General features: G+C 34.8%; 1 protein-coding gene across 1 annotated transcript; it reads left to right on the plus strand.

Annotated features, from left to right (window-relative positions):
• The first annotated feature begins 7314 nt into the window (after nucleotides 1–7314).
• Nucleotides 7315–10824, plus strand: LOC131629407 (MACPF domain-containing protein CAD1-like). The gene is made up of 6 exons (XM_058900196.1): nucleotides 7315–7801; nucleotides 8941–9179; nucleotides 9270–9465; nucleotides 9574–9757; nucleotides 9872–10026; nucleotides 10174–10824. Exons 1-6 carry the CDS (start codon nucleotides 7526–7528, stop codon nucleotides 10816–10818), a joined length of 1695 nt encoding a protein of 564 aa, XP_058756179.1. The 5' UTR covers nucleotides 7315–7525; the 3' UTR covers nucleotides 10819–10824.
• The last annotated feature ends 1356 nt before the right edge of the window (nucleotides 10825–12180 follow it).

Genomic DNA, 12180 nt, shown 5'->3' on the forward strand with positions numbered 1-12180 from the left:
TTTAACCTAGCATAAAAGAATATTCCATTCTTTTTCCACAAAATCAATCTTGACAATTTCCACTTGCAAGGCTTTATGATCATATCTCTTTGCCTATAAATAGAGCTTCATTTTCTTCATTCAAAGAGAAAAAAAAAGGGGGGAGGAACACAAAGAACAACAACAATCACCACAAAGTCATAGCTTAAGTTTATATTTTTGCACAAGTTTCAAGAAACTTGTAAAAATCAAGGCTCATTCAAATAGCCACTTTCAATCAATTTCAATCACTCTATTCCACTCTTGGGACATTATAGAGTAAGTACAATGTAATTTTTAATATGTAGTAGTGTTAGGAGTTCATGAATTAAAAACTCCATATTTATGCATATTTTCAATTTCTCAAAAAAAATGTTTTAATTTTAGTTTTAAGTTGATAAAATGTTTATTTAATTTTTAACATAAAAATATTTTATTTCTTTTCATAATTAATTTATTTTGCTTAATTAATTAGTAATTATGTAAATATTGCTTTTTTTAATTATTTTCAACCAATCAAAAAACTCCAAAAATATTTTCCTTTTAGATTTAGGTTTATATTTTTTATAATCTAATTTTTGACATATAAAATAATATTTTTCTTGTTAAGTTTAATTATTTGTTTAATTATCTTGTTAATTAACTTAAAATCAATTCCAAAAAAAATCACAAAAAGAATGAATTAAGTTTAATTTGTTTTATATTTGTATATTATTTGATATTATTTCTTATCTTTTTCCTTTGTCCCGAATCAGAATAAAAGATCAAATTTGGCAGAGATTGTATGCAGTCTATTTAAGACTTTTGGAAATTTATCGTGTAGTCGCTATGATTCTATCAAGCTTCTGATAAATTTTCATTAACTTTAAATCCGAGATCATCATTCACTCACCATCGATCTTCACTAACATCGTGGATATACTTGACTAGCTTCAAGATGATTCACGTGCTAACATACTAACAATTAACTTTAAATTCCGCATTTTATTATATTGTTCTTTATATTTCTTGCTTTATACTTTATTTTATCATTCATCATATTTACGTTTATGTTATTTTCTCTTTGTCCATTTGGACATATTATTTATGTTTCTGTCATTTTTTCTTTGTCCATTTGGACATATTATTTATATTTCTGCTATTTTTTCTTTGTCCATTTGGACATATTATTTATATTTCTGCTATTTTTTCTTAGTCCATTTGGACATATTATTTATATTTCTGCTATTTTTTCTTTGTCCATTTGGACATATTATTTATATTTCTGCTATTTTTTCTTTGTCCATTTGGACATATTATTTATATTTCTGCTATTTTTTCTTTGTCCATTTGGACGTATTATTTATGTTTCCGCTATTTTTTTCTTTGTCCATTTGGACTTATTATTTATATTTCTGCTATTTTTTCTCTGTCCATTTGGACATATTATTTATGTTTCCGCTATTTTCTCTTTGTCCATTTGGACATATTATTTATGTTTCCGCTATTTTCTCTTTGTCCATTTGGACATGTTATTTATGCTTCCGCTATTTTTTTCTTTGTCCATTTGGACGCATTGTTTATGTTTCCGTCATCTTCCTTTTGTCCACTTGGACCATATTTTTACCTTTGAGCTAAAACATTAATAATCAAGATAAAACTTTAAAAAAAAAAGCACTTTGCACACTTGCACCTCTATAGTTTTCCCTCTTATTACTTTTTTTAATCATACCATCATTTAAGAAAAGTATTAAATGCATAGGAAAGATCTTATAAATTGAGAGTAGATAATTCTTAATTGTTTGCTCAAACACTTTCATTTTCAAACAACGTATTTTCAAAACTTCTCATCTATTTTCAAAACTTTCATCTGGTATTTGAAGGGCATTATTCCCGGTGAAACTCTTCAGAGACCTATGTGACCTATTGTCCATCTTCACTTCTTCTATTTTCAAATCAATAAAGCATTTAAAAAGTGAGCTAAGCAATTAAGAGCCCATGGATAACCATGGATACAAAGGGTGCTTAAAACCTTCCCTTTGTATAACCAACCCCCCGAACCCAAAATATGTCAAAAGGTCTTTCCTGTTCTTTTATGTCTTTCCTAAATGTTGGACAAAATAAAAGTCGGTGGCGACTCTTGCAAAAATAAATAAAAAAATCAAAAACAAAAAAAGAGCAAGGAGTCAGTTCGCGAAAAACCGAGTTTACAAATACGCCTTAGCATATAGGGTTATTCAAACACACAGTTTTATTCAAATGTTTTTTGTTCTCTCATGATTCTACATAGTATCCAGAGTCTATTGAGAGACAATCCTTCATCGTGTTTTTTCTGATTGATCCACTTTCTTTCGGTGAGGAATTTTTCGATAAATAGTGTCCCAAATTCAATTCGCCTTCTATCCATTGCCGTTGTAAGTACGAAGTGCGCTTAAGAGGGGGGTGAATTAGGTTCTTCAAAATTTTATCGGTTTTTAGCCAGTGAAGATGAAATTATTTTTCTGGTTTATGGTGAGGTTATTGAAGCAATAAAGTGCAGAAAAATAAATAACACAGGATGTATATTGGTTCCCCTCACAGACCGAGAGTACTCCAGTCCCCTTTCAACACGAAAGATATTTCATTATTGTTTGGACTTGTACACGCCCAACACACAACACCAAGAATAATCCTCTTAGATTTTTACTAAGTACACTAAGAGAACAATCATCCCTTAATGACTCTCTTGTTTCCAACAAACCTGGACAACAAGGATACAACAAGTATTTTGATTTTTACAAGAGTTTTGGAATGAGATATACAATGTATCAATCACTTGATTGATCTTTCCTTTCAAGCATACAATTTCCTCAATGGTATACAAGTGTTCAATGAATGAATGGTATGAAACTTTGACAATTTTCAATAAAAATTAAGTGTAGAAAGTTTCAACAGAAAATTCAGATATGAAACACTTTGAATTTTGAAAGATGAAAAGATTTGAAATTGTTTAAATTGTACATGAAAGAGGCGAGTTAAAATCTAAAAGAAAAGGAGTTTAAATAGCCTTTATACACCTTAACAAATGAGTATTATATCATGAAAAGATGCCAAGATTTAACACTTTAGGACACAAACCATTTTAGTCAAAAAAATAGAAATATTTTTGCCACTGGTTCTGGTGTAACCGGTTTTCACATATAGGGTACCCAGTTACACCCCCCATAACGTTAAAAAAATTTGAAGTTTGCACAGGTGTAACAGATTATCACAGATGGTGTACCTGATTACACCCCTTTGAAAAAGCGTACATGATGCAAAAAATACACATGGGAATCGGTTACTGCAATATGGGTAACCGATTCCCTTTTGTCCAGAACCAAAAATTCCTTTGGAAAAAGGTATGCAAGCCAAGGTTTTGTAAAATATTTTTATGAACCATGCCAAGTATAAAAATATTATTATGAACACTTGTATGCACTTAGAGGGTTGAATGCTATATATTAACTAATTTTGATCAATAACACAATGGGTTCTTCAAGACTTCGATATTTCTTTAAAACTTGTTATGCAAGATGTCTTGAGCCATTCCATTTTTGCAAACCGTTCTTGTATGATGAGTTGTCCTCATCTAAACACTTTGGGAAGCTTTACTTCACAGTCGTGACTCATTCCGACATCAGTTTTCCAGAATTCTTCGGTCACCATCGCTCTGCCACCACTAATTCTGTAGGCGGAACCGTCTTCTTCGATCCGGCAAAACCCCAAAAGATTGTCGGCAACTGCATCCACACGCGCCCACACATGCCACTTTTTTCTCCACGCGTGGGCCTCACGCGCCTCCCATGCTGCCGCGCATGAAAGTACATCCGCATTCTGATCAGGTCTCCGTTTTCGCCGCTGCACTCGGTTTTTTGTCAGGGTTCTAGATCTGCCTTCAGATGCTTTTTCTCATCTACAGAAATACGATTTTCTATTCGAACAACCCCTATTTCACTCAGATTTTATTTTCAAGCCATGTGAGACATTGATTTTGTCTCGTTTACCAAAGTTTCGCTTATCCCATGCAAAAAACTAATCGGGACATCCAACTGCAACATATGGGCTGGTGCTGTCAAGATGTAGTTTCTCGGTCAGGGATTTGAATATCACTTAACCACATAATTGGACGATGGTCCCGCCTCCAAACTCGTTAAACGGAAATAAATCGATGGCTCTTTGTGAATTGTGTTATGATTTTTCATAGCACCTAATCTCCAAGGGGTAGTACCAAGCTTTTATCTTTTACTATGACATTTGGCAAAAGGCCAGGAAAGTTTTCTCCAATGATGTTCATTGTCTATAAAATGTCATCCTCAAACTCAACTATTTGAAATTGGGGAATATGGATATGCAAGCCTATCTGAGTATGCTTGATATCTTGAAAGCAAATTTCACAACTCTAATGCCTTTCACAACAGATGCAATAACTCATGTCGAAGATAGCAGTAATTTTTTCATGATCATGACACTTATCAGATTACCACCAGAACTCAATCTCGTTCGTAACCAGATTATATCAGGATCTACTCTTCCTAACTATGACGCAAATAGTGAATAATTGTTGTGCTTGGCTACACCTCATGCTTTTGGCCTGGCCTCCCCTCCATCTCTTGATACCCTTGCATCAGGTGTCAGTGTTGCTCTTGCATCCCTCGAAAACAATCAGAATCGCATTCGAGGAGGGTCATACAACTTCAAACCTCGTCCTAAGTGTGAACATTGTAACTGGCTTAGGTATACTATTGACAGTTGTTGGAAGTTGCATGACAAGCCTCCATGCAAGGTGAATGCAGCTCAAATTGATCATTTAGACACCCTTCAGAACTCACATTCTATTTAGATTTATATTCCAAGCTAGGATGATTTCATCATGTGGTGTCAGAATAATCAAAACTTTAGTTATATTGCTCCGGTAGCACATACTAGTAATTCATCTGTTTGCCTCTCTCAATCATCAACTCTTGGCCCTTGGGTCTTTGATTCTGGTGCGTATAATCATGTTATTGGTAATAAAAGTCTTTTTTATTCCCTCTCTACCTCTCGTTTCATACCTACTATAACTTCTACCAATGGTTCTCAAACTCGACCCGAAGGGATTAGTATTGTTCAAATTCTACCTTTTGTCTTTGTTACTTTTGTTCTCTATGTACCTAATTGTCCATTTAATTTAATTTGTCAGTCATTTAACTCGTTTTCTTGATTGTATTATCACCTTCATTAATAGTAATGTAACCCTGCAAGATCAGAGTTTGGGACGAATAATTTGTGTCAGATGTGAGTCTCAAGGCCTCTACTACCTCTTTGTGTCATTTATGACATGCTCAGCCACAGATTCTCCACTCACTATCCATGTTCAATTAAGACATCCAGGTCTTACTAAACTATAGAAGTTGGTGTTAAGTTTATCAAAGTTATCTAATCTAAGGGTGTATTTATCTTATTGTGTATGTAGATGATATTGTCATAACTGGTAGTGATCAGCAAGGAATACTCAAGTTGAAACAACATCTCTCGAATCAATTTCAAACAAAAGACCTTGGTAAACTCTACTATTTTTCTGGTATTGAGGTAGCTCAATCTAAAGATAGTTTTGTGATTTCTCAGCGAAAATATGCTATTAATATTTAGGAAGAAACAAATATGTTGAACACTAAACCATCTGATACTCCTATGGATCCAATTGTCAAATTCCTATCCAATCAGGGGGAGCCTCTTTCTTAGTTGGTTTTCTAATCTAGTTTCTGCTCTTTCAACATCATCTTCCTTAGATTCCTCTTAACTATACTATAGAAGGCCCCCTCAATGGTTCTCAAGGAGCTCCATTTTGGTGATGTTATGTCATGTTTGACTTCATCTCTTCTATATCCCATTATCCCTCTATGTTCTAGTCACATGTTGGCAGGGAGTTCCTCCCAGGATTGGAATAACTCTCTCTTTGTCTATATGTCAGTCTCTCACTTGAAGTTCATGATAGTGGGAAATCTCTCCCATTCAATGAAAGTTCCGCCGAAAAAGGTATACACTAGCAAAAACTCCTTCTTTTCCTCCTCATTAGATTGTTTTTTTATTGGCAACTTGATCCACTTCACCTTATTTCCTCTATGGGTTTCCTTCTCTTGACATCCTTTTGCTGGTCATATCTTTGTCATGGTTGATGAACCTCGATGGTCCTCCTTTACAGATTAGGTCTTATATGGTCATTGTTTTTGTGGAAGCGACAATACTGAGACTTGTCGATGGTAGGACACTTTCAGATCTATTTTGGAGTTTTTATTTGTTCCTCCCTAAACTCTCTGTTGATGCAGAATGTGTTCTTTTGAGGTGTTCAAAGGTGTGTAGTCTTAATATTTAGATGGAGGTTAGTCTATGTTTTTTAGACCTGACAGAGTGTCATTCTTTCCTTTGTTCCCCCTCTCTGTACTTTGCCTTAACTCTAATTAGCTACTCTTTTATCTACCTGAATCTTTTATAAATTTCCATCATATTTCCTCCATATATCGTCCTACTTATTACCAATTTTCTCATAATGTACATATTTTCAACTATTGCTACTAGATTGTCAGAAGTTTTAGGGGCTTTAATCCTGATGCTTTATGAGAACTTGGACCCTGGTTGGAGTCTGCGACTTAACAAATACTTCATCACTTCGTCCTTGACACTTTTGAATGTCCTCCTTGTTGAACCTTTCAATGCAAGATCGTAAAGTTTCATCATTTTCCTGTCTAATTAAGCCTAAACTTTCTGTTGCCATTAATTGCCTCCAATTGATTCATTTTTCAATTTCCTAAACAAAACCATGACCCTAACCTTCAAAGTTATAATGATAAACTTGCACTTTATTTGAACCTAAGGCTTATATGAAATTTAGGAGTGTCGGCGAGTTCCACATATTCATCGTAGTAGGTTGTTCCGTCATAAATTTTTATTTTCAACTGGTTTTTGAAAGTTCTTGCGTCTTAGGGTATTCATGTTAATATTTTTTTAAAAGTAAACATTTTTCTATATATTCTTTAAGCCATAAAATCCTTATTTTATAATGAGGCACCATCATTTCACATTAACTTTTTTTATAAAAATCTTGACAATCCAATTAAGAAACAAAAACCTCTCACATCCCAAAAAAAAAAAAAAAAAAGACTAGTCAACTAAGAATATCACAATTTGTCAAAAATACCAAAATCTCATCATAATGTCACAAATGAAAGAAAAAAAGAACTACTCCTCAAAAAGGAATGAGAAGCCTCCTCTCAACCATGTCGATATGGTCCCTACAACTTACTTCAAAAACGCGTTTTCAAACAAAACATTATTTAAGATTGTTGTTACAGTCAAACAAAACCCAATATTTTCTATACCTTTTTAGAACAAACAAGAACAAAAACAACAACTTCAAACCTCACCAACAAGGTCCAACCCAACCTATTCATTCAATTCAAACCCACTTTAACTTTTCTCAATAACAAATGCTATATTGCTCTTCAATCAATCTAGTTCTTGTTCATTGACTATGGAAAACCAAACTCCAACAAGAAACTCTGATTCTCTCTCTGCAACTCTTGGTAACTCAATCCAAGCTTTAGGTCGTGGTTTTGATGTTACATCGGATATTAGGCTTCTGTATTGTAAAGGGGCACCTGGGTCTAGGCTTGTTCATCTTGATGAGGAACATAGTAGGGATCTTGTTCTGTCTAGGGAGGTTGTTGTTCCTAATGTTTCTGCGGACATTGATTTCTCTCTGGGGAAGAGTGGTGTTGAGAAGACACCTGTGTGTAGTTTCCAAGAGGTGATTGCTTTTGTTTCTTGATTTTTGATTTGTTTTTTTGATTGTTTGATAGGGGAATATCTAAGAGGAAGAAGAATTTTCTATGTTTATTCATTTTGTTTTTGTTTTTGTTTGTGTATGTGAGTTGGTTTGTGATTTCAATTTGTTGCATTGTGGTTTCTAAATGCATTGCTGAATTTGATACTTGTGATTTCTTTTCCTTAGCATGTTCTAGATTGATGCATTACTCGAAATTTTTTGTTAGGAATGTACAATGCAAGATTAGATAATAGCAAATTTAACCCCAAGGATTGACCTGTTGGTGAAGACTTGGGTCCAGTGTGCTACTCTTAAGGACTCAGATTCGAATCTTGGAAGGTGCTAACAATTATATGTTGGCCGAGTCCATACAGAACTTTGCTCTAGCTTTTAATAGGACCCCCGCAAGTGGGCGGTGGGATTGGTCTCCCTCGGATTACTAGGGCTGGATACCGAGTTTTAACAAAAAAAAAAGATAATCGCAAATCTAACTTGAATTAGACTCTGCATTGGTACTAAGCAGTTATGAACTGTTTAGCGAAGCTCTGAATGCAATCAATGCATTAACTAGATGTTTTATCCATCTCCAACAAAGCTTTATTTTATCTAGATTTCCAACAAAGTTTCTACTTATTGTGGTTATATGTTATTGATACTATCTAATAGTATGATAGTAGTTATCAATGGCAGTTTTTATGCTCCCTACAATGGTAAATATCGGTCGATATAACAGGTTTTTCCACTATGGCGACGCCACAAAGTGGTCGGTATGACGAGATTTTGACTCTGTCATGGACCACCATATGCTATCGACAACACTGAATGATAGTATCTTTGCTCTAAAGGATGTAAAGAGGCGTTGAGAGAATATTCAAGGGTTCGCTTAAATTCTTTTTAAAAGTTACAAAACATTGAGTTGTTTTTAAATTCATAATAAGTCGAAGAGTAATGTGGAGAATAAGGCGGTGGATTGAGAAATTGTCCTTATTTTATTTGTATAAGATGTGCATTATTTATTGTGCCTTACTTTGGTTTTGCTTATGCACAAAAGAGATAGCTTCATTTCTCTGAGTACCATGATTTATATGTTGGTGACCTTATACGAGGATTGCATTTTTCAGATGGCGAAATATTTCAACGAGAGATCGGGCATAAAGGAAAAAATTCCACTTGGAAGCTTTAATTCTATGTTCAATTTTATTGGCTCCTCGACGGTTGATGCAGCAGCCACCAAATCACTTGCCATGGTTGGATATTTTATTCCGCTGTTCGAAGTTAAGTTAACGAAACAAAATTTGGTCTTGAATGAGGAAGTCAGACGCGCTGTTCCTCACTCTTGGGATCCAGCATCCTTGGCTAGGTAAACTAATTTTTTTTATGTATATTCTATTTGCTTGATGTGATTTGTAGAGTCAAGTTCTAATTGGTATCTTCTTCCGTTTCTTCTCAGTTTTATCGAGAATTACGGTACACATATTGTTACATCTGCGACAGTTGGTGGAAGAGATGTGGTGTATATCAGGCAGCACCAATCATCTTCTTTGTCTGCACCGGATATTGAAAATTACGTAAAGGACATTGAAAATGATAGGTTTCATGATGCGAAAAACTCGTCAGGACCCGCTGCTTTGAAGTACAAGGAGAAGGTTAGACAAGCTTTAATGCTTCTTGATAGGAAATGATTTGGTCACTGAGTCATAGACTTTGTCACTTTACGAATCTCAGTGTAGCGATCGTTCGTAATGTTGATGCAGGATGTTACGGTAATTTTTAGGCGAAGAGGAGGGGATGATCTTGAGCAAAGTCATACTAAATGGGTGGAAACTGTAAAATTGGCACCGGACATCATTAACATGAAGTTTACACCTATTGTTTCTCTTCTTGAAGGAGTACCCGGTGTAAAGCTTTTGACCCGTGCTATTGATTTATATCTCGAGTGTAAGTTCTAATTCGGTTATTATTGCTGCGCATTTGATTTTATGACTGTTGCCAATAGTTATTAACCTGATTTTTGAAAGATATAATAACCGACCCGTCTGTTAAATTAAACAGACAAACCTCCTATCGAAGACTTACAGTATTTCTTGGATTTCCAAATAACTCGAGTTTGGGCACCGGAGCAAAATAATCTACAAAGGAAAGAACCTGTCTGTCAATCTCTTCAGTTCAGCTTAATGGGACCTAAGCTTTTTATCAGTCCAGATCAGGTATTGTTTGCTAAATCCTATTTACTATAAGCGTCGGTGTCAGACACCGAACACGCCTTTAATATCTTATGTTTGCTCCATTGATATGCATGTTGTTAACTCTAACTACAAGTGAGTGTGAAACAAAATCATGATCTGTCATTGCAGGTAACAGTTGGACGCAAACCCGTGACCGGACTAAGGCTGAGCCTAGAAGGAAACAAATTAAACCGACTCGCAATTCATTTGCAACATTTAGTCTCACTCCCGAAAAACCTTCAACCTCACTGGGATGCACACATGGCAATCGGTGCACCAAAATGGCAAGGTCCCGAGGAGCAAGACAGCCGTTGGTTTGAGCCAATCAAATGGAAGAACTTCTCGCACGTAAGCACTGCACCGATTGAGATAACTGAAACCAACATTGGAGACCTCTCTGGCGTTCATATTGTCACCGGGGCCCAACTTGGTGTTTGGGATTTCGGTGCCAAAAATGTATTACACCTCAAACTACTTTTCTCAAAAGTACCGGGGTGCACCATAAGGCGGTCAGTGTGGGATCATAATCCTTCCACTCCGGCAGTTACACACAAATCAGACGGCGCTTCATCGTCATCCACAAAGAAAACTTCTGATGAGAAAAAGGAAGATAGTTCGGTCCATAGTGGAAAACTCGCGAAAATTGTGGACATGACGGAAATGTCGAAAGGGCCGCAAGATATTCCTGGTCATTGGTTAGTTACAGGTGCTAAGCTTGGAGTAGAAAAAGGAAAAATTGTACTGAGGATAAAGTACTCCTTGTTAAACTATTGATTCACACATTCTCCTCTTTTTTTTGATTATTTATTTTTTCCCTTCATACTAGAAACAATAGCCAAGCATTTTTTGCACAGAGAATCAATCTTTTGAGTTCTTTTGTGATATGTAGATTTTCCTTTTTAGTTATTTAGTTGATGATGATGCAGTGCCAGTGGTTTTATTATATTTCTTTAACTGTATTAAATTTTGTTTATTTAATGGAATATAGTGACATTTAAAGGTGAGTTTCTTCTTCATTTTTGCTTGAATGATTTATTCTCATGCATGGTTGAAAAAAACCAGATTGGATTGCACTTCATCAATAGATCCTTTACCATAATCACCGATACTAATCGTGATTCTATTGCTTGGGAAAATGCATCGTGTGGAAGGAAAATGCATCTAAAATATGGAAAGAATTAAAAGATCGATTTTACCAAGGAGAAGTCTTGATAATAGTTGACACTCATGAAGAAATCCGCACAAAATTGTGACATTACTTGCAACACTATAGACAAAATATATGAATACAAAGATGGTGATTAGGTTACTCGTTTTTTAAAAGGTCTTAATGATCAATATTCAGTTGTTAGATCTCAAATTATGCTAATGAATCTCCTTCTCAAAATATACAAAGTTTATTCTTTACTTGTTCAACAAAAAAGACAAATTGTCATGGCTTTAGATGACTCAAAGATTCTTTCTATTTATCTAACAATAATTTTCAAGGTAGGGGAAATTCAGTGTCTTGTGGAAGAGGTTTTAGAGGTGCTAGATTTCCTAGTGGCAGGAGTCTGAGGCACCAGAATGTGTACTCATTATGACATGACCAACCACACTATTGATTCTTGTTTTAAGAAATGTGGCTTCCCACCTCATTGACAACAAAAATAACATGATCAACAATTGTGCAGCTGCTCATGGACATAAAGATGACTCACAGTCTGAGATTAATGACGAACATCAAAATAAACAAGATCAAGACTCAATGATGTTCACACCTGAACAGCACAAGGCCTTGTTAGCTCTACTTCAAGGTTCATAGTCTAAGATTAATAACTAAACTTGAAGCCTTTATTCTATACATTGGTGTGCAATTGACCATTTGTGCTATTTCTGAAGATTTTTTGGTGTATGAAGAGAATTAACCCCTTAACCATAAAACTTCCTAATGTTTTTCTCTAGTAACCACCTGGAGGAAATATTTTTTTGATAACATTTTTTTCCTTCATGATGTACTATATTTGCCTAAATTTTATTCAATTTAATATATGTACTAAAATTGACATATAAACTCAAAGTGATTTTAATAACAATGATTGAATAATACAAGACGTTTACTCCAAAATGATTGATAAGGATGACAATTTGACATCC

This window comes from Vicia villosa, unplaced genomic scaffold (assembly GCF_029867415.1).
Source record: "Vicia villosa cultivar HV-30 ecotype Madison, WI unplaced genomic scaffold, Vvil1.0 ctg.000564F_1_1, whole genome shotgun sequence".
In the NCBI taxonomy this organism is placed as follows: Eukaryota; Viridiplantae; Streptophyta; class Magnoliopsida; order Fabales; family Fabaceae; genus Vicia; species Vicia villosa.

Excerpts from the sequence above, each read along its gene's own strand:
- LOC131629407 (XM_058900196.1), top strand. The coding sequence starts at position 7,526 with ATGGAAAACCAAACTCCAACAAGAAACTCTGATTCTCTCTCTGCAACT. Across the intron at positions 7,802-8,940 it reads CTGTGTGTAGTTTCCAAGAG|ATGGCGAAATATTTCAACGA; the intron begins GTGATTGCTTTT and ends TGCATTTTTCAG. Across the intron at positions 9,466-9,573 it reads CTTTGAAGTACAAGGAGAAG|GATGTTACGGTAATTTTTAG; the intron begins GTTAGACAAGCT and ends ATGTTGATGCAG.